We start from the raw sequence: 25,610 nt of genomic DNA on the forward strand, positions 1-25,610 counted from the left end.
CTCTTTCTCTGAATGCTCCTGCAGTCGCAGGTGTCCGAGCAGGCGCCGCATCCGCAACATGTTCGTCGATGTGGCGCTGGCCAGCAAATCCCCGGCTGGCACTTTCTTGGTTCCCTTGATAACTGGATCGACTAGGTCAGTTCGCAGTCGCTCCATAATCACATCGGCATCAGGCATGCAGTCGTCGAGCTTCCCCCTTGTGCAGGACACCAGTTCGTCGGGCTGAACGCAAGTGATGGACATGCGTTTGCTCGTCCAGTTTTGTAAATTGATAACCAAATCTCTGTGCGTTAGCTTGGCCAGCAGCACATAGTGGCTACCTTCGCAGACATAGTGTAAGGTGTACTTCTGTGCGTCTCGGTTCCAATGCTCAGGGAGCAGTTCGCTGCCCGATTCCTGCAGATGGTGGAGGCAGTGCGTCAGGTCTTGCACACTGCTGGTATCAATGCTGCGCAGATTGTACTGCTTGGTGATGAGGAAGTGGGCAAGCGCAATCAACAGGTCCGACTTCTTGCGTATGATATGCTGGATGGAGTAGTAAAGCAGCTGCCAGCCATAAAACTGATTCAACAGAGTCTTCGAGGACACAGTTAAAAACGGTTGTGACATGGTTCCAACCCCGAGTTGCTGCCTCTAGTCACTGGTGTGAGACACCACCGTAGCTGTAGGCGACTGTTTTGCAAGTAACATTAAAATTTAGTACTCACATTTAAAAAGATCTCATAAAAGGCAGCATAACCGGAAAGTTATAGAAAAGCATACCCATTCACAAACTCTAGAATTTCATACTTAAATCGCTACCAAACAGCAACAGTGCGGCCAGTTCCGAAATGGACCAAGAGAGAAATCTTGTCAATACCTTAGAATCATGATTTGAACTAATATCTACCTATATAATTCGAAAATTCGAACTCCAAAGCGGGGAAAATTGGCTCGAATGTTTGTATGAAAAATCTACAATTCTCATCTGATTAACTTCAAACTTAGCTTGTATACTCTAAGAAGCAGTACAAGAAAAACTGTATACTTGGTTTGGTATTTTTCCTGAGGCCTGTGATATTTGTCTTTATAAGCTGCACTGAAAAATGTACAGCTTGAAATGAAGATAGGATACAATTGATGATTGCTTCATTTGGTTCCTTATAATTCCCAAGTAGTTAAAAGAGAAAATAGTTAAGATTTAAGAATTGTCATCTCAAATACATATACATATTTGTATATAATGTATATAAGTATTAGTTTGTGTTGACCCCACAAAGTATACAAATTATTGATCAGCGTGACAAGACGAGTCGGTCCAGCGCTGTCTGCCTGTCTGTCCGTCCGTATGAACACGGATCTCAGAGACTATAAGAGCTAGAGACACCAAATTTTGAACATATGTGAATATTGAACATATATAGTATGTACAGAGTATTTTAAAGTCGGAAAACTCGACATTAGCTTCTCCACTTGTTTTTAATAAAAATTTGTTTTTTAAGTTAAGATAGTAGTTGATTACAAGTATTCAGAAACTATTTATTAACTGTTAGGTTTTGATTAAAGGATCATGGAAGTGGAATAAGAATAATAACGGATTAGTTTCACAAAAGATGTTCGATCATTCAACGCTGGTTATACGGATATATCTGCACATATGTACATACATGGAATAACATACAGTTTAAATGCATAGACAATCAACGCGCATCTTATCAAAAATTCTGTGTACTAAACAAAGCATAGTAAACCCAAGCTGCTTCATAATTGAAAATTAATGCTAACACAACAAATTTAATTATTTCAACTGCAACGATGCTCTCGCCCGGGTATGCTCGCCAGCCGGAGTGTGCCGATAAAGCCGCCAGATTCCAACAACGGTGTAGATTAGTCCATATACTTATATTTATTAGTAACGCCAGTTAAGCACCAGAAGGCGTTCCCCTCCTGTAGTTCGAACATCAATAAATTCCACTTACTACTACACAAGCAATGTACGCATACACTAATACCTGCCGTCCTGCTCCGACTCCCTGTGACGTAGACCAGGACGACGGTACGCAATACAAACACCAAGGTACTTGTAGATACATTTATTAAAGTAATTTTTCAATTGAAGCGGTTGTATATGTAATACAGAACTTTCATTTTTCTATATTTCTTTTCGTGGACGAATATGTATGTATGTATTGTCGATGTATGTTACACTGTAATAATAATTTCAACTTAACAGATAAGTAAGCCTGAAAAATATTTGAACAGATATAAAATGATCTCTATTAACGCCTCCGACACGTTTGGGAGGATTTTATTTGCTCCGACTACAAGTAACAGCCAAAAGTGGTCACATTTCTTTTTTGACCTGAGTAGAAAAGAAGAACTTATTTCTAATTAATAAATGAATTACATTACAATAGCACAGAAGAGAAAAATAAAAAAAAAATTTAGGGAAAATTGTAATGCCAGCCCCGCCAGTTATCCCTAAAACAAGATTAAAATTCGTTTATTGATATTTCTTAACTAAACTTCAAGTATAATTTATTCTTGAAATGCAATTTTTTTTTCATTTTTTGGTCATAGTATGATCAATCTCGATTAGAGTTGGGTTAGGCTTCGAATCTGAAATTTCAAGCAGGAGAAAAACTTGATTACGCTATTTTCGATTCATAAACTACTGTCGCAATCGGTACAAGATACATTTGTAGTATATGTTTCTTTCTAACTTAAACAATACAAGCCTAATTCCCTCCTACTGATAATATATTCGTCTACGCAGAAAGAAAAAGTCATTATTAATATGATAGTTTTGGAGGTACTTTAATTTCAATATGATTTCAATTTGAAAAAGTAATATGGATGTATAGTATTACGATATGATAAGAAAACGTATCAAAATCATATGCATTTTATTTATTCTATTGTTTAAAAGAAATCGATTTTGTTTTGTTCAAAAATATCTTTCTGGTTACATCACAATGATATGTTATCATATTGATTTTAATAACATTTAGTTGTTGTTGTAAAACTTAATTATTTTTCGCCAAGTCTCCCATACCTTAAGATAATTATTTCGATAAGTACTTTCCACTCAATAATTTCACAGAACAGCACCTTTTACAGATATTCAACTCGTTTCTATTAGTATTATCGAATAACGGTTGCATACTTTTCGCAACAGACGTGGCCATAGTCAGTTTTTTAATGAACTTACGATTCGAAGATGGTTATTCAGTGAATAATAATATTGAAATTGCCTATGTAATATGCTAGCTTCAAAAAAGTCAATAATGAAAAAAGTCCTATTGGGAAAGGTTTTAATCAAGGACCGGGCGTGCCTGTGAGAAAAATGAACTGACTAGACAGTGTTTTGTAGCCTACTCTGGGTCAAAATAGCGTACACGCAAAAGTATACTCTTTGGAATGTCCCAAAACAAATAAAACCATTCGAACCTCATTTTTGTTGTGTATGTACAATAGTGCTCTCATATATACTATAATTTCTATTGCTTATTTTTGAGGAATGATAAGCATCTTATATTCAATTGTAATTTCATTTTGGGTATAAAAAATCTCACCTGGGTGCAAGGCGTACATCAAGCGTAAGTCCAATACCCCAAATACTAGTGCGATCGAAACTAATAGAAAACTAATCCGTAGAATCTGCAACTTCTCATTATAAAGATATGTATGTACGTACGTGTTTTTTTCTTCGAATTAACATCTTTATATTGGTATATGTCTTACATGCCTAAAAATAGGCCAGGAACAAATGTGGTAAAGCTTGAAGGCGGCGTCACAAGACAAATGTGCGGTCCCAAAGGGGGGAAACAAATGATATTTCGTAGCTCAAGCCAAGGCAGTGCCAGACTTTCTCATCACTTAATTGTCTCCGTCTCAACTCCAACGCTGTCAAATTGACAGATGAATTGGTAAAGTGTGTGTATTTGCACGCCTGGAAGTATGCAGCAGTTGGGCTCCACCGCTCGGAAATCTTGAAATTTTGAACTCTTGAAGACATTAAACGTACATCTCAAAAAGACCGAAACAAGGCACAACATACAATACAACATGCTCATCTTAAATTGACATTAGTAATTTAAACATTGAGTTTTATTTATTATATTTGTTTCTTTCCTGATTATAGGACGCCATTCTACCCCACCTTGTTCAAGTTTTTCTTTACGTATCGCTTTTATGTAATGTTGGCCGAGGATATTAGGATGTAATTATTCGATTTTTGAAAAAGTCTAAGAAGTACCAGAGTTCTGTAAAATCTCTAGTTAAGGAGGTGAGGAGTTTTGATGAAAAACACAAATTTGTCAATTCGCAGACCTACAAGATCGGATTGATAGCGATACGTTATGAGCATTTCTGCTTCTCTCGCAGTCCAACCTTTGTTTCTGCATCTCTTTTTAACCGAATAAACCAAAAAATTGATAATTATAATAATTTCAATCTGCTCTTTCGAACGAAAAGACATAGGTCACGAACAAACATATTTTCATTTTATATATAAAAACATTTCTTTAGGTATTTGGACCAATAATATCAAACTGACATTTCTTGCTTAAAGAAGTATTAATTAATGTATATACTTGTACATAAGAAAGAGAAGGCAGTGCCCATGCCTTAGGTACATAAGGGTCCAGCTTGACGATATGAATTGCTATAATTGTGTCCGCCAAAATGTACGGTTTAAGCCGGTGACTTGTCGGTATGGGAAAAAGAAAAGGGTATAAATAATTTTACTTCCAAGTCAAGTAATAAATGACAGACTGCTTTTAGCTCGCACTGGGATATTTAAGAAAGTTAGAAAAAAAACGAACTGCACAGTCCGGAGTTTGGAGCACAGCGGCAACACCCACACTAGGAATTTTTAAAACTTATAGCGGTAGGTGGAAAATCAACCCAAATTTGTCATTTTTTGGTTTATTTAATATCAAATAGCTGTCATAGGAACAATAGAAAATGACAAAATCTCTCACGCACAGCTTTAAAATTTTGTTCGTTTTGCATGCTCTCAAATTAAGTGAAATTTACCCTGAAATTGAAAATGTTGTGTCTAGTTATGTCGTGTGTGATGGCATTCTTTCTCCAACTCCAACTTTTACTCGGAATAATCAAATTCCACATTTTAATTTAAGGCAGCGAACAGACAGCACCCATCTCATTCAGATTATGTCGGTCATTAGACAACTGTTTTGTATGTGTCTCTAACATTACAGTATGATTTCATAATAAATGTTCATAATGCTCAACATCACTTTATTGTCAATAACGTGTCTAGAAGGACCGACGCACAGTGGGCCCTTCTGACTTTTTTGTTGCAAAAATCATATCTCCTGAGCAATTTTCATCAAATTCTATTTGAAAGAAAAATTCTTAAGCTTTACAACAAATCATTGCGCATTGTGCTATAACCCGTCTGTCCGTATGAACAGCTAGATCTCAGAGACTATAAGAGCTAGAGACACCAAATTTTTCACAAAGATGTGTTATGCGTGTACGCTGTGCAAGATTGTTTTATTTTTTGGATTTTAATAAAAGTAAATTAAAGTCATTAATTAAATTAAAGATTAAGTAAACAATGCATAAAACTAATACACATAGCAATGTAAATCAAAAAACATTGATTCGTCACAAAATTTAGCAAATATAATACCAGAAAGATGCAGTATTTGCATTAACTTGAGGTAGTAAAAATCGCGAATAGAGGGGGAGTGGAGGAGTATATCGGAAAAAATGAACAAACGTGCCCTTTCTCGGGCTTAGGAGAATCTATATACCAAGTGTAGTTACTCTAGCTCTAATACTTTCTGAGATCCTTGCGTTCATACAGACAAACGGACAGACAGACAGACAGACAGACGGAAAGACGGGCATGGCTATATCGAATAAACTTGCCACCCTGAGAATATATATACTTTGTGGAGTCTGCCACGCCTCCTTCTATGTGTTACATGTCTTTGAAATATTTACTATTAGGTATGTTTAAACATAATCCTCTAAGCGTTCATGAAATTTGTGATTTTCGCAAGCTACAAGTATTTCGCCCACAGAGCGACGTTTAAGACCACTGTTATGCGAAACGGTGCATATAAAACGGCATTTGGTGCCTCGAGATGTGCACATGTGACTTGGTGGGACATGGCTTGAGTTGGGGCTTGTGGCCACACTGCTGTGTACGCGCACTGGGCGCGCTTTAATTAGATCATATTTTGTCTGAAACCTAAAAGTATTCTGTGCAACATTTTACGGTTGGCAGAAAAGTTGATGTGTCTGTGTGCTTGAGCGCGCAACAAAATGTCGGGACTCTCCACATGTCAAAGCATAATAGGAATGTGTATATACTCGTATGCAGCATTCTGGTGGTGTATTCAAAATCACAGACTCATGAGCTTGCTCGTGCTTCGCGTGCCTCAACCCATACTTGTAATAGCGCAGAGAGTCGACAGTTGGCCCATTATGGACTAACCCATCAGCCCCAATCAAACGACAAGTGGCAACAAACCCGAGGCAAGTAGCAGCTGGCAGCAGTTCAAAACTTTTCTCTACTTCTTGGTTTATGGGTAGGCGATGCCCTCTTTGGGGAAACAGCTTTTGCCAGCACTACAATATCTACGTTTTAATTGAATTTGTGTAAATTATTTTGTTTTTAGTCGAGAATATTGTGGTTAAGAGGGCAAGCGATAAATAATGGGTGCTATCTTGTGTGTTCAGTTCCCATACAAAGCAGACTTTTATACATCATAGTACCATACATTCAGATAGTGTACATAATGTATCTAGCCCTGGCTTAACACGGGGTTGCGTTCCTAGAAAACCTCGTGTTAAGCGAAATCGTGTTAAACGAGACAAGGACTCCATAAACAAAGGGGGTTACGTTCCTAGAATTCGAAAAATACACCAAAAAAAAGTTTTGCTGTTTAAATTTCCACTGCGTTAAAGGTCCAAACATTTTCAAAATTAACAAAAAGTTAAACCAAGTGTTGAAATTTGAGAAGCATTTGGTCCCATTGGCATATCATCTAATTAAATGCCTTTTTGTGCTAAATATTATTTTGTTTGTGTTGGTCCTCTTTCTTGAAAAAGAAAGTGTTTTGCGATTGTAAGCAACCGCTGATCAGAATTTCTCCAATACCCATTCAATGTTGCCTCCTTAAGCTTTTTTAGAGATAATATAAACTATTGAAGGCAATAGGAAATTTCTTTCCAGTACTAATTCCGTCGATGGAGCCCGTTTCCCGTTTTCCTAATCGCCTAAAATACTCGTAATAGTACATATGTTTTGAAAGTGACAACTTTTATTGTAACATTCAGATTTAGACAGTATTATTGCATTCCAGCAAAACGAGTGAGTTGAAGTAATACGCTTCTTTTTTAAATGCACCTAATTCTGTTTTTACACGGTAAATTGGATCCAGAAAAAGTCGTGTAAAAAAGATATTGATCATATGTTATTTTAAATCGTGCTAAATGGAGTAGTGTCATGTAACCATATATGTATAAAATTTTTAATTTTCAAGCCGTGTTGAATCAAACCCGTGTAAAAAAGACCCGTTTAAAAACAGAATTAGGTGTATTTCTCAACTTATACCGCGTAAGAGCGAGATTTTCAAATCAAAACCGTGTAAAAACAGAATTAGGTGTAACTACACTTTATTCTTTAGATTATTATATGAACATATCTATTTTTCTATTTGCAAGGTATTTGGATGGGAAAGATAATGTGATTGCCTGTTGTATTTAATGTAATTGTATGACTCTTTGTTTGCATAAATGGTCTTCCCAAAGGGTAATGGGGTATACTACGCTTAGAAAGTATGTAGTACCCAGATGGAAGCGTGGTGTGCCTGGCAAAATATATATGTACACGTATATTCGTGATTAGTACGAGTATAACCAGACCAGGGGGTATAGGATCTCTGGAAGGCTCACAGCGTTATACAAGATTTTAACTCACTTTAATCGTGTTTTATGTACATACATACTTGTATATGACCACAAATTGGATTGAATAGGAAGTGCAAAGATTGCTGTGCAGTCGCAACTCCAAGATGAAGATTTTCAAAATAATCGTGCAATGCATTCAGGTACTAGTGTGTATATAAATTCCCGTAGTCCTTTCGCACTGTACAAGCTTAGTGCCCTAGTTACGCAACATCAACGTACTTGTATGTACACATACTCGTATATAGTAGATATATGTATGTATACTTGCATGTACAAGTATGTATACTCAGAACATACTTGTATGTGCTATCCAGGCTGTGATTGTGGAATCATATTGCTAGAAAGCCAACAGCAATATGCACATGTACTCGAAGTACACGTATCCACCCAAATGCCTTGTAAGCGCCCAGAAGTGCATAACGAAATTGTAGACGATATTATATCGCTTTGTGGTTTCCATGCTTGCTTGCATTGATGCGCTTAAGTTAATTGACTTTTAATTGCTTCGGTGCGTTACAATCGATGTTTCTGCACAGGATTAAATGCCAGCCCGCATTCAATCCAATAAATTCTAATTAATGATGCGCAACCATATAAATTACAATTCTCATATACTTGGACATATGAACTCGTACATATACATATTTGTATATGTATGTATAAGCTAGCACCAGAAACATTCGAATGCAAAAAAATAAAAATAAAAGGACGTCTCTCACTCGCATCCGGCATTGCAAAGTTCCCATGCAACAACCCCTTTGGCATGCGAGCCGCAGTGTCAGCTCCGTGCAGGAAACTCGTGGCTGTGCAACACAGCTTAATGCTGGTAACACACCAAAGGACCACGTGACAGTCGACGAACAGACGTAACACCTCGAATTGAGTCTGTCAATTAATTTAGTTTCGAATTTATACGAAACGAAACTGTCATTTGAGTCGATTCGATTTCACTTATTTGACTTTATACATACATACATATAGGCGCATTCATCAAGTTTTAAAATGAAATGAAATAAAATAAAGATATTCGTGCCTGTTCACATTTGGCGAAGCCTCAGAATTTTAGCTGAGAAACTAATAATTATTGTTGTACAATGCTTGCAAATTATATTTGAAAAGCAGCATTCATTTACTGCTAAAAACATACAAGTAACTTGCCAATCGAAGAAAACAAGCCTGGCAATAACTCTTTTTTGAAGTACAATATTACAATATTTGAATATTATTGCCAGTCCGGAGATATTACTATAAATAGCTTAGTTTCCATTTGAAATGCATAAAGCCAATTGGAAATTTTGGATATATAACTGCGGTTGCGAATCGTGTATATATGAGTAGATGAACGCACGAGGGGCGCAATATTTATTTAAAATCAATTTACGAAATAAGAAACTAAGGGGCGACAGTAGAACTGCAACTAACAAATATCAGCATTTAAATAGCATTTTATGCCGGAAGACGACCAACACTGCTACTCACCAAATTTCTGATACAAAGAACTTAGTTCTTTGACTATGAATCTACCCATCAGATGGGAAAATATAAATATGTATATATTTGAATGTACAATTCATTTGATAACAAAATTTGTTTTGAATAAAGAAGATATTTCGCATCATGCCGAGCGAATTCAAAAGTATGGCCTGGATCAAAAGATCGATTTTCGAAAAAGTCATTCAAGCCTCGATTATCCCGTTAATAAGTTGACCATTTATTTCACATCTGAATACAAATTCTGAATTCGATTGACACATCGACCATTTCGATGGGCAAAGTTAAAGCTTTATAGTTATACTATGTAATATCATAGTGTGTTCTAACCATTTGCTCATGCTTTCGTCCTTTATAGCCTAGTTATAAATGCCATATAATGTTAATGGAAACTATATTAACAGATGAATTGCAAATTTTTGTTTCGTTTTTTTTTTTTTTTTTTTGGAAATCTGTAATCTTGCTAGATGGAACAATTATTAAATTTTATAAGAATTATGACATTTGCCTAATCAAGCTTTTGACATGATGGATTCAGCAACGAACTCACATTGTGGGATTCCTGCTAGCTCGTTGAGCTATGCCAAGCTCCAAATTCATTTTAAAAATCGGAAAATGCTTAAAATTTTAGCTCATAGGTCCTAACTTAGCATAGCATCCTAACATAACATAACAAACATACTTAGTATCTTATCATAGCACTAAGCATATGTCATGGTCCAAATAATATTAATTGAAACACATACTGTTTATTAAGTACCATATTTTTATGCTCTATACCTAAAAGGCACAAAGGTGCAAAGTGTAAAATGTAATAGCCACAAGGAGGCGTGGCAGACCCCACAAAATAATTTTTTTTAATAACAATTTTGTTACATTTTTGAAATTTGTATACATTTTCTACTCATAGGTAAAGTTCAAAATCGGGGAACTCGACTAAACTTTTCCACTTGTTTAGCTTTTAAGTTCGACAGTGTGGTCCTCTATAGATTTCAATGCTTTGCTGCTATCTGTAACTTCACTTCAGGGTGAAGAGTATAGTACATACTTGTAGTACTATGTATATGCAAATAGTTACGAGATATACCTTTTGGGAAAATTCTGTGTGCACAATAAATGCAAGTACTTGTACAGTCGTTGGCTCTTTTTTTTAACTTTGGCAACATTTTGGGACTTTAAATTTGAAGTATCGTTTTTTTAAAACTTTATTAATATCTGTCCAAAGAAGGACTATTATTAGATTATACGGTAGCATTGCAATATGTTCAATCATGCGTTCTATCGTGATGGTTGTGAAGAAATATCCTTAAGACTTATCGCTTTTTTGGTCTGGAGCCCATGTATCTTATTTTGTACCCTTTTGCCTTTCAGACGAATTCTGCGAGGAGTACCCGCATAATTTAATGCCCACACCTGGCTATTGGATTGAGTGCTCGCGTCAGAAAATAACGCTGCCCACGCCACACACAATTTGGGATGAGAGTGATTCCGAGCATGAGGATATACGCGCTGGCAGCGCAAATGATGCCTACTTGGAACGGGAGTGCAGTGATCTTTATGAGGACGATGAGGACTCTGAAGCAACGCCAAGGTGAGTGAGGCTTTGAATGCTTTAGTATTTAATATCCTCCCACTTTACATTCTAAAGTAGTCCTAGAAAGAAGACGACCATTGAAGAGCAGTGGGATCAGCAGGGGGCATTTGAACTCATCTCCGTTGAACAGGAGACCTACGAGAAGTACTTCTACGGCACTGAGCACTGGAATTATTTTACAAGTGATGAAGACCTGGGTCCAGTGATACTTTCTATCAAGCAGGAGACACTTAACGGTCGGGACCAGTTTCGCATACTGGTGCGAGCCGGCTCCTACACCGTACATGGACTGATACCGGCGTCTTGTGTGTTTGCCGATAGGTGAGCGATCTCGGTCTTAACTTAACTGTTATGGACAGAATATCCAATTTCAGTCCATTTACAGATATAATCGGGAGGAGGTAGTTAGATCTTTAGGTAAAGAAGTAAATTTAAATCCACCTTTAACATTAGGGCAATTACCGGATACGCCAGAGGAATTATTAAAATTAGATCAGGTACGTTTTGCCACGAAACTTGTCAAATGCAGTCGTCCTGAATCCCTTTGTTGTGTTTTGTTGTCTCTTTGACAGGTTTTTATAAAATCAGAATTAAAAGTTGGCGTTATTTTTGTTAAAGAGGATCAATATACAGAAGAACAAATTTTAGACAATAATGAAAATTCAGCGCTCTTTGATGAATTCCTAACGCTGTTAGGCGATCGCGTGCGTCTACGCGGTTTCGACAAATACAAAGGTGGCCTTGACACGGTGCATGACCTAACAGGTGAGTCTGACACCCATGGATGAGCTGAATTGGGGAAGCATCTTACAAGTAGATCCCACATTGTATACAAATATTGAGTTTGCTTAATCACATATGACAATGTTGAAAGACTCGGATGGTTGTAGAGATGTGGGCTCTTAGATGCTCCATGCTGCTGATTTGTTGTACTAATGCCTTGGCTATATTCTTAACTGAAGGTCTCTTTTCTGTCTATACGAACTGGCGCAATATCGAGATAATGTTTCATGTATCCACACTATTGCCCTATGAGAAGCACGATCCACAAAAGCTACAGCGCAAACGTCACATTGGCAACGACATTGTCTGCGTCGTGTTCTTGGAGGCGGACAACACTCGCTTCAGTCCCGCCTGTATAAAGAGCCATTTTCTGCACACATTCATACTGGTGAGTCAATTATAGAGAATTATAGAGAGTGGCATTTGAAATAAGAAAAAAATGATATATAGGTTCGCGTCTCAGCGCGCATCAAACACAAGCCTACCCGCTATGAGGTGTCGGTGGTGACGCGGGACGAAGTGGGTGCCTACAAGCCATACCTCTGGGAGCAATCGGTGTTCGAAAAGGGTCCCATGTTTCGGTAGGTGTCAGTCATACTCGTATTACAAATCGAGTCACATTATCATCCACATCCACTGATCTACTACTTATATTTGCTCTTTATTTCCATCTGCTGTGCTGTGTGTTCTGCTCCAATGTTTCAGCGAATGGCTGCTAACAAAAATCGTGAACGGCGAACGTGCCTCGTACTCGGCACCGAAATTCGCGCGCATGCAAGAACGCACACGGTCGCAAATGCTTGAAGATTTGGTGATGAATCTATCGAATCATGCCGAAACCGGGCAAATACCGAAACCCTATAGACGCGGCTCCTGGCGACCGATTGGTGAGGATGAATATTTCAAAATGTTGCATGCCAGAGTACTTGACAACAACAAACACATCATGAACATAACAACGAACACAAATAAGAGCAACTGTTATTGCTATTGTTATGCCGGTGGTGGTGGTGCTGGTGCTGGTGGTGCTGGTGGTGCTGGTGGTGCTGATGGCGGTGGTGCAGCTACACACACACATGTACATCATGCATATGCATATCAAACAAACAATCAACAAACGTCGCCAACACCGTCAATGTCAGCGTTAGGGGGTGGGACGACATCGGCCGCATTGTTGGGCCTCGATGTGTGCTGTGTGATGCACCTCTGCGTGAGGCATAGTATGTGTTGATGTTGACCCCCGCCCCGGCCCCGGCCCCGGCCCTGGACCCAGCTCCAGCTCCAGCTCTGGCCCCCCGTTCCGGCTAAGCAATCCCCGACATCCGCTGCCCACCGCACTCTACAATCCAACCGCTGCCGTGCCTTGCTGTTTGTGTGTGTGTCTGTGTTTGTGTGTGTGTGTTTATGTGTATTTGATAAATGTGTTAAAAATTCAAATGTGCACCCATTCACCTGCCCACTTCCTCTTCCGCTGCCAACGGGAAAGGCAATGACAATGTGTCGACGTTGGCTATGCGTCTTTTGTTGTCCTTGTATGTATGTTCCCGTACATTATGATTAATAGTTTCGTTGTTGCAACACTTCCGCAAGCCCCCACACACACACACACACACACACACACACACACACACACACACACATGTATATGAGTAGACACACTTCCGTTTCCGCCATTAGCACATCCGGAACTAAACCTCACCATATCTGCATGGGCATATGTTTATGTTCTGTCCCCACCATCCCACCCTCCCCCGACAGTCCCTCGATAAGGCAACGCACTAAAGTCGACGATGACGACAAGAAGAAGCTGAATAACAGACACAAGAAACAAGTCGGAAAATTGGAAGGAGAGGAAAAAGCAAAGCACATGCCGAGACAATATGCTAAGGACTTGTCGCACGTCATCTCAAGTCTTATGTTGTCCAGTTCGTGTCCCCGACAAGGGGGCGCAACCATTTCTTGCGCTGTGTGGCAAGTTGTTTCCTCTTGACGCCGCCTTTTGTTATTGCCTTTGCCGTTTCGAATTGGTTAGGTATCTTGTTATTTATTTGTTGCTATTTGTTGGATTAGACAACACAAATCTAATTTGATTTATTCATGTATGCAGTCAAACAAACAAGTATGCGTATGTACATACATATCTAGGTACGTACATACTTGTACAAACATACATACATACATACATACATGCCAATTGCAAAAGCTATAGCATTGTGTCGATATTTCTCTTGACATTAGTGCTTTTGCTTCCATACTCTATGCCTAAAAGGAACAATAGTATGTTAGGGTTGTGCAAAGTGAAAAATGTAACAGGCGGAAGGAGGCGTGGCATATACATACTTATATTTTCTTGATCAGCATGAGAAGACGAGTCGATTTAGCCTTGTCCGTCCGTATGAACACCCAGATATCAGATACTAAAACATACTGACGACAAATTTTGCTCACAAATGGTCTACAAGTATATGTGTAAGCAGTACAGGTGTATTTCAAAATACTCCTCCTTCCCCCAGTCCACCGCTATTAGTGATATCCCACAACTAACGTAACTCTTGCAATTTTTCAATCAAATTTGACAATTAATTTCGGTTAGTGCTTATGTGTCCGTAGCTCAAGTTTCATTGTTTATGAAAGTAATTGGCATAAATGTTATCTCTAACCAAGCTCTCCCAGCAGCTGTTGTTGTTGTTGTTGCTGCTTTGGCTCAACTCTGTACTGCCTACATAGAGAGACGCAGAAACGTATAGACACACATAGACACAATATTGAGTTAAATTATTGAGTTTACTCAATTAGTGTAATTTTAAATTAACTAACAAAAATTAAAAATTAATTAACTTGCAAAAAATAACTTACAAACAATTTCTTTATTTAAGAGTTCCATTCTAGTTTTTAATACAATTAAGATTATTGGTTTTTTTTTTTCAATTTTGTTGCACAGGGTGTTTCAAAGTCGGCTTTAGTTTATCCACTTGTTTCAACATATGAACATCGTTAAGTGTGGGAGCAATATTTGCAATCAAATGTAGATCCTATAAAACATCACAGCATTCTTCCTATCAAAGCTATACTAAGTATATTCCAAGAGATTATCGTTGTTAATATACGAAAGTTTTCAGATCGGCAAACCAGCATTTAAAATTGTTGCTGAATATAGTTTTTTTTACTGAATTTAAGATAAAATATTTACAAATAATATACATACATATGCATATAGCCTTGTGTCGTTAAATATGCATAGTAATTGGGTATAATATTCGAAAAACTGCACGAGTTATGGAAAACCAAAAAAACCTATTCTACAAACAGACAGACACATTTCAATCGACTTATCTTAACATAATGATCAAATATTCCCTTTCTTATACACTTTTGCACTGAGCTAGTATGCCTTTTAAGCTTTTGAGCACAGGGTATAAAATCGCAGTTATACGTGCTGAACCTCATTTCGATTTCGATAAAAATATTTACCACAATTGCAAGAATCGAACTTTTAATGCCAGGATGATTACCAAATAATCCGAATCTCTGAAAAATAATATTAAATAGGATGATGAGAAAAAAATTAACCACAAAATCCAAAGTAGAGAACTTTGATAGCACTTGGAAAAAGAAAGCTCACTTAGCCTTCGTCGGCTGCAATTATAGCTAATGATATGTAGGTCTGATTTGGAAAATAGGAACTGGAACAGTTTATAGAACCTCTTTGACCAGGGCTTACTATACTTGTAGTTACTATAGCAGTCTTAGCGTTTATCAATATTCGACATGGGAAAACTCTTAATAATCCTGTTGTCGGTCTCGTTGAATGGCATTCCATTAATGAATGCAATAATTACAGAATTAAAGATTTTTTTTGTTGCATCAGCATGCCCTTATCTTGTTGATTTGTGGTTTCCATGCCTATACCCGATACTATATAATGGACCCACTTGATCTTAACCCAACTCGATTGTATTTTGAAATATTAGTTTGGCTTAAGGCACTCATTGTACAAATCTGATTTGTTCTGTTCGCTATCAGGTCATATGCGACCTTCCTCGCCGCTGCTGGACTCGGTGCGGGATCAATTTGAGGACTACGATCAGCTGGCCAAAGACTTTACGCGTGTATTTCTAAATGAAGAACCATCGTGCCTGACCAATGCGCATCTGTTTGATGTCGTCTTCCTCGTGGGACAGTCAAAGCAGAAAGCACGTTTTATAGGAGTGCGCGCTATTCTGGGTGTGCGCAGTCGCGTCTTTCAGGTAAGTTGCCCGGATTAGGTCTTCCGTTCCTACTTTGTAATGTGTTGCTCTTAGGAAATGCTGTATGGCATACAGACTGGCTTTGGATCGCCGCAGATACCCGTAGCGGAGATCTTTGCGCGACCCGCTCCCTCACTGGTTTCACCGCAAAATCAAAAACCCAAGAGTAACAACTACCTTACTGTGCCCGACTCCGACTCCATACGGCCGAAGAGTGTTCCCTCATCACCAATGGTAAAGCGTGCCTTTTCGCGACTGGGAACGATCACCGCCGGCTGGGGACGATCTATACGAAATAAAAACACAAATCAACTAAATCCGGATGACAAAAAGAAGTGGATATCATCGACAGATTGTTCGAGTAAGAGTTTTCACTTGGCTCAATGCAAATATATCGATGTGGTTTTTTTCTCTGTTCTGTTCTCTTTTCTCTTGTGTTTGTTTTTATCTCCGCATCCGCATCCGACTCCGTCTATTTTCTGTCTACATTTTGTAAACTATTTTGAAAAATGGTCTGGCCCACAACGCTAACCAACTACAAAAACCTATGATATACAACTGCAACCTGCAACCTGCAACCTGCTACCTACAATCAATCGCACGCTCGCACGCACGTTCCACGCCTTGTCTAACCTTATTTAACTAATCCAACTACGTGCCTACTCTAAATAAAACTATCAAAACTGCCTACTACTAATCTAAATGATGTCTCAACATTGAACGGCCAACTGTCCCTAACACCAATGCTCGCGGCCGCGCTCTAATGACGAATGTGCGCATGCCCCGTATGGCTGTGGTGCTCGCCCCACCGCGTCCCTCCTCGGTTGGGCTTCTCGTCGTTCTCGATGCGTAATCCAACAACGAAAATAAAACCAACAACACCAATAAACTACGCTTGTATTGATTTCTTCCCAATAAATCTTCCTTCAATACTTTCCAACATGTACTAAATGGACATTCCTTGCCTCAAATACCCTGGACGTGTCTTGCTATGATCATTCCTTGAAACCACTAAATTCTGTATTTATCATTCCACCCTTTCGATTTATTGTTTTCTGCTCCAATTTTGCAAAATTGTTCACCTTCTGTTGATTCTAAATTGCAATTTTCAAATTTGGATTTATGTATCTAAAAAAAAATACTTGTATTGGAATTTCTTTGCACCCTAACCAACTTCAATCCGCATGCTCTTCTTCTTTGATTAACCTCATTTGGCATTTTCCATATTTTATATATTATTCTTGCCACTCCACAACTTAATATCATATTTATTACATCCGCCAAATACATGCAACATGCAACAAAATAATTTATCATGCACAAATTTTAACTACATATTGCTTACCATAACTCTTTTTTCCAAAATACTCATATTTCTATTACTTCTTAAACACATACGAACAAATTGACTAACTAAAATTCGGATAACAACGACCATTTTTTATGCCGATTCTATCCTTCCCTCACATTGGAAATTACTTTGATTTCAATTTTAATTTTTATCCATGCTCACAATTGCATTTCAACTCGATTTGATTTCGTTAACGTCCACAACCCGCACCCGACAACCGCACTACTGAACTACCAAAACTGTAGACAGAGATAGTAAGGACAAAGACAAGGACAAACCGGGCAACAATCAGCTGGCCGTGCCGCGTCTATCTGTCTGCGCAGACGCGCAGAAGGTCGATCGTGCAAAGCTGGCACAAACGGAGTTCAATATCATCGAGTTTGATCCGGACACATTCCGGGTGCTATTGGACTACCTTCACACAGGCACCTGCCCACTGACATGTGTCTCCATTCCAGGTAATTGAATATTACATAATTTTGACAAATTGCATCCCTCCAAATATGCCTTTAAATATGCTCAGACATGAAAATAATTTACTCAGACGCTTTTCCGATGTCATAAGTACTACTATATTTTTAACAACTCCAACAAATTTGTATTGGGCTAACTATTCAAGGCGCATTTGTAAATTTTCCTATGCAAATCTTATACTTGTAATTTGTTATCTGTTCAAATCCAACTTATGGTAATGCCCCAAATTTTTGATTTACCCATATCAACAGCTTTACAACAATATATATAATGCTTCTGGCAAATACTCGTATGTACCTATATTATTTGGAGCTACTGTATTTATTGGTTTGGCCAACCCTTTGATACTTACGCATTTTAGAGATGATATTATTAAAATCGTCAAAAGTTTCGTAAAGATCTTTAACAGGTAGAGTAGCTAGAAAGCCTGGGTTTTATATTCTTTCAAATCTTATCTTGTAATTCCTGTAAAGTCATGCCAGATCAATTCTAAATGATAATGATTTTATATATAGATAAATAAGTTAAAAGAAGATGACCGGAAACAGGCGAAATTATGAAAAATAAATTCCAAGAATTAGAGGAGTTGAAATGAAACTGCAGATCCTAGAACCATACGTGCTAAGAGGATGACGTGAAGGGCCTCATTAATTCACCTAAGCCTCTCTCGACTTCACTGCCGATAGCTTTCTGTATGAAGTTCGTCTAACGGCGGGATCAGCGCCAGACATTTACTGATAATCATTTTGTTAAAAGGAGAATGTTAATAAAAGCAAAAGAATAAATTATTGCCACAAAATTTGTTTGCTAACAACATTTCTTAAGATAAACGAATTCTAATGACACCTAAAGTTGGGCTAGATGCTCAAACTTACATTTATAGTCAGTGTACAATATATTTAATATAGTTATGCAAATAAGAACAGTATTGTAAAAAGGTAGCTGGGGAAATTGGGTGAGATTTTATACTAGAAGAGCCTACATAGTACCGAGTTTGGTCAAGTTTTCGAAATCAATGCAGACGGACGGAATAACAGACATATTTAAATCAATTCTTCCCGTCATGTTGGTCAATAATAAAAATATATATGTATACGAGTATGTCATTTACATATATACTTTAGGGGGTCGGAAAAATGTCAACGCACCGATTCACTTACCAAATAGATTAACGTCCTTACAATCGTTTCTTCTGTCCAGGTCTGTTATGCGCCGCGGAGCACTATGATCTGCCCGAGCTGTTACAAGCCTGTTTCCACCACTGCAAGCAGTTCCTGCGCATCGAGGTCGTCTGTCCAATGCTCATCTCGCTGGAAAACTACTACTGGCGCTACACATCCGCTTCCGAACTAGTCAACATGATACTCTCGTTCGTGGAGAGCAAGGCGCATGCGTTGTTCAAGTGCCCCGAGTTCCTACAGCTCTCCGAGTCCATGGTGCAGATGATAATGTGTCGCGAGCTGCAAACGCCCGAAATACGAAAGTTCGAAGCGATGCTCGCCTGGGCCCAGCACAAGGTGGCCAAACTAAAAACCCATCCGAACAAGGACACTCAGTTCGAGTTCGAGTGCATCATGGAACGACTGACTCGCGACCTCAATCTGTGCCGCATCTCGCCCAGCGAGCTGCTCACCGTCGTGCTGCCCTCCAAGTCTATGAAGAACGAACGCATCATGGAGACACTGATGGTACAGGTTAATTTGGGCACATATCGGATGCCAGAACTGGATGCGTATCGCCAGCAGTTGCGACAGCAAGAGTCCGCCGAAGCGACCGTGCAAGTACACCGGGGTGGATGAGATAGTAAGAATGTGAGTTTCGATTTGGATCAGCAGCTGCCGCCTACCGCATCGGGAGCTGTAGCAGCAGCCGCAACAATAATTAGCACGGATGCAGACATCGTTCCATCACCCACGATTAATCCAAAAACTTCTATCACCGCCTCGCTGGCCACCTCGCTGGAGCAGCCGCAGCAGCGTGACGCCACCGATGACGAGGTCGAATTATACGCTGGCTTCGATGCTGGTCCAACCACCAGCCGAGTGGCCGCCCAAATGCAAGCGGCCAAGGAGGCGCGCCGCAAGCGATGGGCCGGCGACGGCGCCAGCGGTAGCAGCGAAGGCGGCTGCGGTAGTGGCAGCAGTGGTTGCGGCGGTCGGCGTTACTAAGTTCCATTGTTGCTATGTTGCCCGCATGTGCCCAACCCCAGAAACCACACCCCCAACAGAGCCCCACGCCATCCGAATTGAAACTGACATTTTTAGCTCTTACATTCACCCCGCCAAGCACCGAGAGCAAACCTAAGCGATGAGCGATCACCCCTTTATGCATTTTTCAGAAACTGTTTACATAAAATTAGAATATGTGCGCACACACATACACGCATGCATATGCATGCATATGGGTGGAGATTGTGTGTGGGTGTGTGTGTGTGTGGGTGTGTGTTTGTGTGTGTGTGTGTGTGTGCGTAATAAAATTGTGTGCATAGGCATTAGCATATGCCATATTGTTGTTGCCCAAACATGGACAAGGCAAGAATCCAACTAAAACGCTTACTGATGTAAAACAAAGACTAAAAAAACATTTTTTTATTAAACATTATTGAAAGTGTAAGCTGGACTAGATGTGGCTAATTAATAAGCCACTTATAGTTACCATATGCTAGCCCCCCATCCCTAGACACCTCTTCCCACCCTACTCACTTATACTCCACTCCTCTCCTCTCTCAGCTCCCCATATAAATACATACATACATACATACATAAGTGTTTAAAAGACGAAACGTAGCTCGTCAGATGTTATTAAAGTCTAAGTACAAAAGAGTTCAATACATAAATGTATTTAAGAATTTACTAAAGTCAACCCAAATTCTAATTGTATTAAGGTTGCAAATTTTTTTTGTGTTTAACATTGAACAAAGGATTTTATGAACAAAACCAAAAAACAAGTTACTTATTATAAAGATATCAATTAACATTTAAACGCTTCTTACTGTGTATATGCAGTGCATATTCCGTATATGGCACGGCACATACATACATATAAAACATTTAATATTAATCATATACATATAGTATATAATATATACAAACAAACATATGTTATAAATGTGTATGTATATAAGGAAAATATACATATACATGCATACATGCATTGTACTTATTAAAGGTGCATGCTTAACAAATTGAATATATATAAAATTATGTATAATATTAAATAATATATAACTGTATACCTACAATATATATGTATGTATACTCGTGCATAATATGTGCATATGTGTGTGAGAACTTATAACTAAAATCAAAACCAGAAAATATAAGACAAAGCGCAACTTGGTTTATTACCATAAACAAACAAATATACACACAAAGGATACATTGTATATAATGTACGTATGTATAATCATAGCATATATACATACATACATGCATACATATGTACAAATATAGTACACGTTGTTATACTCTGTTTATGGTCGTCGTACCTTTCAAGAACAACGTTCAAATCCAAACTTCAACTTTTTCCTCCTTTTTTGCTCCAAAACATACTTGTATATTTACAAATTGGTCAAGATACGCCAGAAACCAGACTCCATTGAAGTAACGATAAACTAAGAATAGAGTGGCGTTCAACCACACTTTACATCAATTTATTTCTTCTTTAAATGCCGTTTCATGTCTCTTTCCAATACTAAGATCATTCAACCGAATTAAGTGGCAACGCTGTTTCAAGAAACAAGCGCGAGCAAGCCTGAAACAGCTCTTGACATTTTAATGTAACGGCGCATTTCACGCATCGGTCAGTTTATTGTTGACAAGACAGTGAGAAAACTTTTGAAGGGACAAAGAAAACGTTGTAATACTTGTACATGTTACAGGTTGCCTCATTTGACTAAACATTAACTGCGAAAGTAAAATTGTAAACAACACGAGCTTCACCCCCAAAAGTGCAAGAATATTTTAAAAGACTATTAAATTGAGTAAAAAGCATCGTGTACAAAGAAATTAACAGTCAACATACATATTACTTGTACCCATTGAAGATTGCTTGACAAAATCAAAAAATATGCACTTTTTTATTTTTTCTAAATATTTTAGGTGAAAATAATTGAACGAGATATCCTATGGGATAATATGCTTCTTCATTTTCCGGGATGGTTCATTCGTACCAGCAATAGAGAGACATTTCTTTGATTCTTTTTACGGTCCATAAATTATGTTTTTAAAAGATCCTCAAAATACTCACGTGCTTTAAATATACTCTTCTCATTCAACGTAAATATGTATGTATTTTTCCAATGAGCCACCTTTTCATATTTGGGACTTTACTCAAAATCTAGTGAATAGAATTCTAAATCATAAATTTTCGTCCAGCATTGTCATTAATATTCATTGTCTTAGTGGAAGAACTCATTTTTTTAGTCAGTAAGAGCATTTTTTCTATATTTTTTTGCTCAGCCAATTCGTCTACAGTTCTGTAGTAATAAATAAAGTAATAAAAGTAATCAATGTGTATTTCAAAAAACTTTTTCTCCCCATCTTGCCAAGCTATTTTAACAGTATTGTAAGGATTCAGAGAATTGCAACAAAAAACTGCAAGCAAGCCTTTGAATCGATCACACCATTGTGATCCGTCATTTCATTGTTTTCTGTATTTTGCCTTCCAAATGAAAGTGGCTGATCACAAAACTAAATCCCAAATATTTTCTCAATACGAAATCACAATATTTAGTTGATTGCGAATTGATTAATTGATCGAACCTTCTCGATGAACATCAAAATAACTACGAAAGTTGCCGTGGCTTAAAACTAAAATATGTAATTAGCATCATTGAACTATGAGTAGCTTGTGATATACTGAACTGCTCTTCACAATTTTTTATATTGTACATATTCACACATACATATGTGCATACATGAACCCGTACTTACATGCCCGTAACATCTACATATTTAGGTATATAGTACTATATGTTTGTACTCACATTCAAGTCTATATGAAACGTAAACAGCAGCATTTTCCAAAGGGTTTCAATATATCAAAATTTTATAATACAAAATTATATTGAGTAGCTCAACAGAGAATGATAACTTGGGTTCCGATATGCAGGCAAACCAAACTATTTCAACGGCAATGGTCATTTGCTTAAGATCACTTATGTGTAGCAAATTGTATTGATAATATGAGGAAGGTACTACATTTTACAACAACGGGAATCTTAAACAATAAATATACAAGTAGGTATATGCATAAATATTTCGATGGATATTTATCGAAAAATAACCGCTTCGAATGAGCAATATGAACATCAAAAATCAGACTCGAGCAACTAATGAAAGCATTTAGCAAACCTGTGAGATGCACACATACCTGCAACAAGAAAACAAAGAAAACAAATAACTACTATATATGGAACAGAAAGCTTATACATACATACAGACATATTACGAACATACCTACCTGTTGTTATAGTATCTTTAGACTTATGCGTGGACACTAGCTTACGAGTATATAAAAATGAAATGAAAATACAAGTACATGCGTGAGATAATGTGAGCCCTTCAAAAATGTATAATAGAATCCATACATTCAAGTACATACTATGTGTCAACATGAATAGTATCGTACATACATAAATATTTTACATACATGTGTATATGCCTCAAGTGTTTCTAAGTATTTGAGCCGTGCTGTTAAGCATTTGAATGTTGATGTCAAAGTCAAATACTTTTACATTATACCAAACGAATACGAAACATAATACGTTTCGGACTTGCCGGAGATCCTGTTAGGGCTGCGCGCACACCATGGGTGCTCAAAGAAATTATTTTGCCACACAAATAAACGACAAGATGAATCCGAAATTTTGCTAAATGATAGGTTCGCCTTATTGGGAAATGTGTGTTCAAGAAATTATATGTACAAGAATCGATGTGCTTTTCCAGAAGAAGTACTCTTATAGATCGTCAGCGCACCCCCAATTTTACACACATACATACATACATGCATACATACATACATACCTTGCATGTACTAAGTATTTTAAAGCCTAAGATCGTTCAGATACTACTAAGCGTGTTTTGCGCTTTCTGCAAGGTATGGCTAACTATGGTTCGTTTTCAATAGAGAGATACTTGTATTTAAATCAAACTCAATGTAACACCGTGCATTTGACTATTTTTGAGCTGATATAATACGAATAAGATTACATATAACATGCCAAAAAATGAAAATAAAAGAATTAATAAATACATATATAGTTGTACATACTGCGTAAATATGTATGTATACCTACATATACGGAAGTCAAGTAGTGGCCAAAGCTAGGAAGGAACACACCTTATATACAGAATTGCAAAAATAAGCGAATACACACACACACACACATACATACATACTATACTCGTACATCTAAAATAAATCTATATCTGGCGCTATATGGCGTCCTGGATGTCAAACTTTCAGATGCGCTCGTTATATTTTTGGCCGATAGAAGTATGTACATACATGTGTATGTATATCTAAAAATTTTTACAATAAGGTAATTTATCTATGAGTATGTGTGTACAAATATAACCTTCTATATTTCGTAAGTATATACTCGTACATACATGTGAGTATGTACTCGTATTGAAAATAAAACTGAAAATATTGAAACTGTACCGAACGTGTTTTCTATTCTATTATAAAAACCTGGAGTTGTCCGGAACACCCTGTACTATCACAACTCGTTACAACCCTCAAATAATAAATGTAACCAGTAGCACATTAAAGTCGATCAACTCCGACTCTTCTATACCCTGTCCACAATCCCTCTAACACAGTCTAACAACCTAAGAACTTTATTATACTAATCGTTCCAATAGCAGCTACATGATATAAACCCCCTCTCAGGCACTGACCTGTAATTTGGCGGGATGTGAGTTTTCATTCCTTTGGAGTTGCAAGAGGAATTTGTGAGTTATTTGTATCACCCTGTGCACATAGTTCGGGCGATCTTCTTTTGGCAAGGATCTGACATCGCTCACCAGCATTCATCCAGGCGTTTTGCTCCAGCCTGCTGCAAAACGCTCTTCGGGAGAGAAGTATGTCGTTTGTGCTCGCCAGGACTTCTTTTGAGGATATGGTAGACAGCCGACAAAAATGATAATATGGTCTTTCACAGTTGGTAGTCTTAGAGGCTTTACGGCTGCCATTATTATGGCGAATAGTTCCACCTGGAAGATCTGCACAGACTGTAATTATTTTTTGTAGATCCATAAGTGTTGGTTTCCAAGTGTTGGTTATTGAGTTCTGTGCTTCCCTTTAGCTCTCTGCCAAACTAACTATGCCCGAGCTTTATGGAGTAAAGGAAGATGCTTGCATTTGAATCGAGCTTTGAAAACAATGCATTTTTGATCTGAGATGGAGGGCCTCTTTAGAATACTTCAATCTGATAAGTGCCCGTCTTTACCTTTGAAAGTGTTTGGTCTTACATTAGTGGGTGCCTCCCCGACATTCGATATATTTATTTAGTGACTCAACTTTGCCATTGCTTTCCAGCCTGAGGTGAAGTTATCCGTGCTGTAATTAGACATCAAGGGTTTTCAAAACCTTTAGGCACAACTTTTGCTTCCTCTCCCATTAGGCATAGAGAAGCTCAAGTCCTCAATGCTCCTCTCCTCTGGGAGGGATGTCGCTGCTGTTGTTCAGACAATAAGGGATTCTTAAATCTGCGTTACATTAGGTCTTCGCT

At 38.0% G+C, this 25,610-nt stretch overlaps 1 protein-coding gene across 1 annotated transcript in view; it reads left to right on the top strand.

The window, feature by feature from the left end:
* The window catches only part of LOC115629268, an 83,954-nt gene extending 63,225 nt beyond the window's left edge, over nucleotides 1-20,729 (top strand). Inside the window, 12 exon segments of the mRNA XM_030525692.1 lie at nucleotides 10,795-11,014; nucleotides 11,075-11,338; nucleotides 11,403-11,514; nucleotides 11,590-11,782; nucleotides 11,980-12,188; nucleotides 12,251-12,381; nucleotides 12,506-12,687; nucleotides 15,824-16,047; nucleotides 16,102-16,408; nucleotides 17,644-17,856; nucleotides 19,073-19,675; nucleotides 19,769-20,729. Coding sequence (XP_030381552.1) covers nucleotides 10,795-11,014; nucleotides 11,075-11,338; nucleotides 11,403-11,514; nucleotides 11,590-11,782; nucleotides 11,980-12,188; nucleotides 12,251-12,381; nucleotides 12,506-12,687; nucleotides 15,824-16,047; nucleotides 16,102-16,408; nucleotides 17,644-17,856; nucleotides 19,073-19,675; nucleotides 19,769-20,040 — 2,930 coding nt within the window. The 3' untranslated portion in view covers nucleotides 20,041-20,729.
* Nucleotides 20,730-25,610: the final 4,881 nt, after the last annotated feature.

This window comes from Scaptodrosophila lebanonensis, unplaced genomic scaffold (assembly GCF_003285725.1).
Source record: "Scaptodrosophila lebanonensis strain 11010-0011.00,11010-0021.00 unplaced genomic scaffold, SlebRS2 tig00000138-arrow-arrow-pilon, whole genome shotgun sequence".
Classification (NCBI taxonomy): Eukaryota; Metazoa; Arthropoda; class Insecta; order Diptera; family Drosophilidae; genus Scaptodrosophila; species Scaptodrosophila lebanonensis.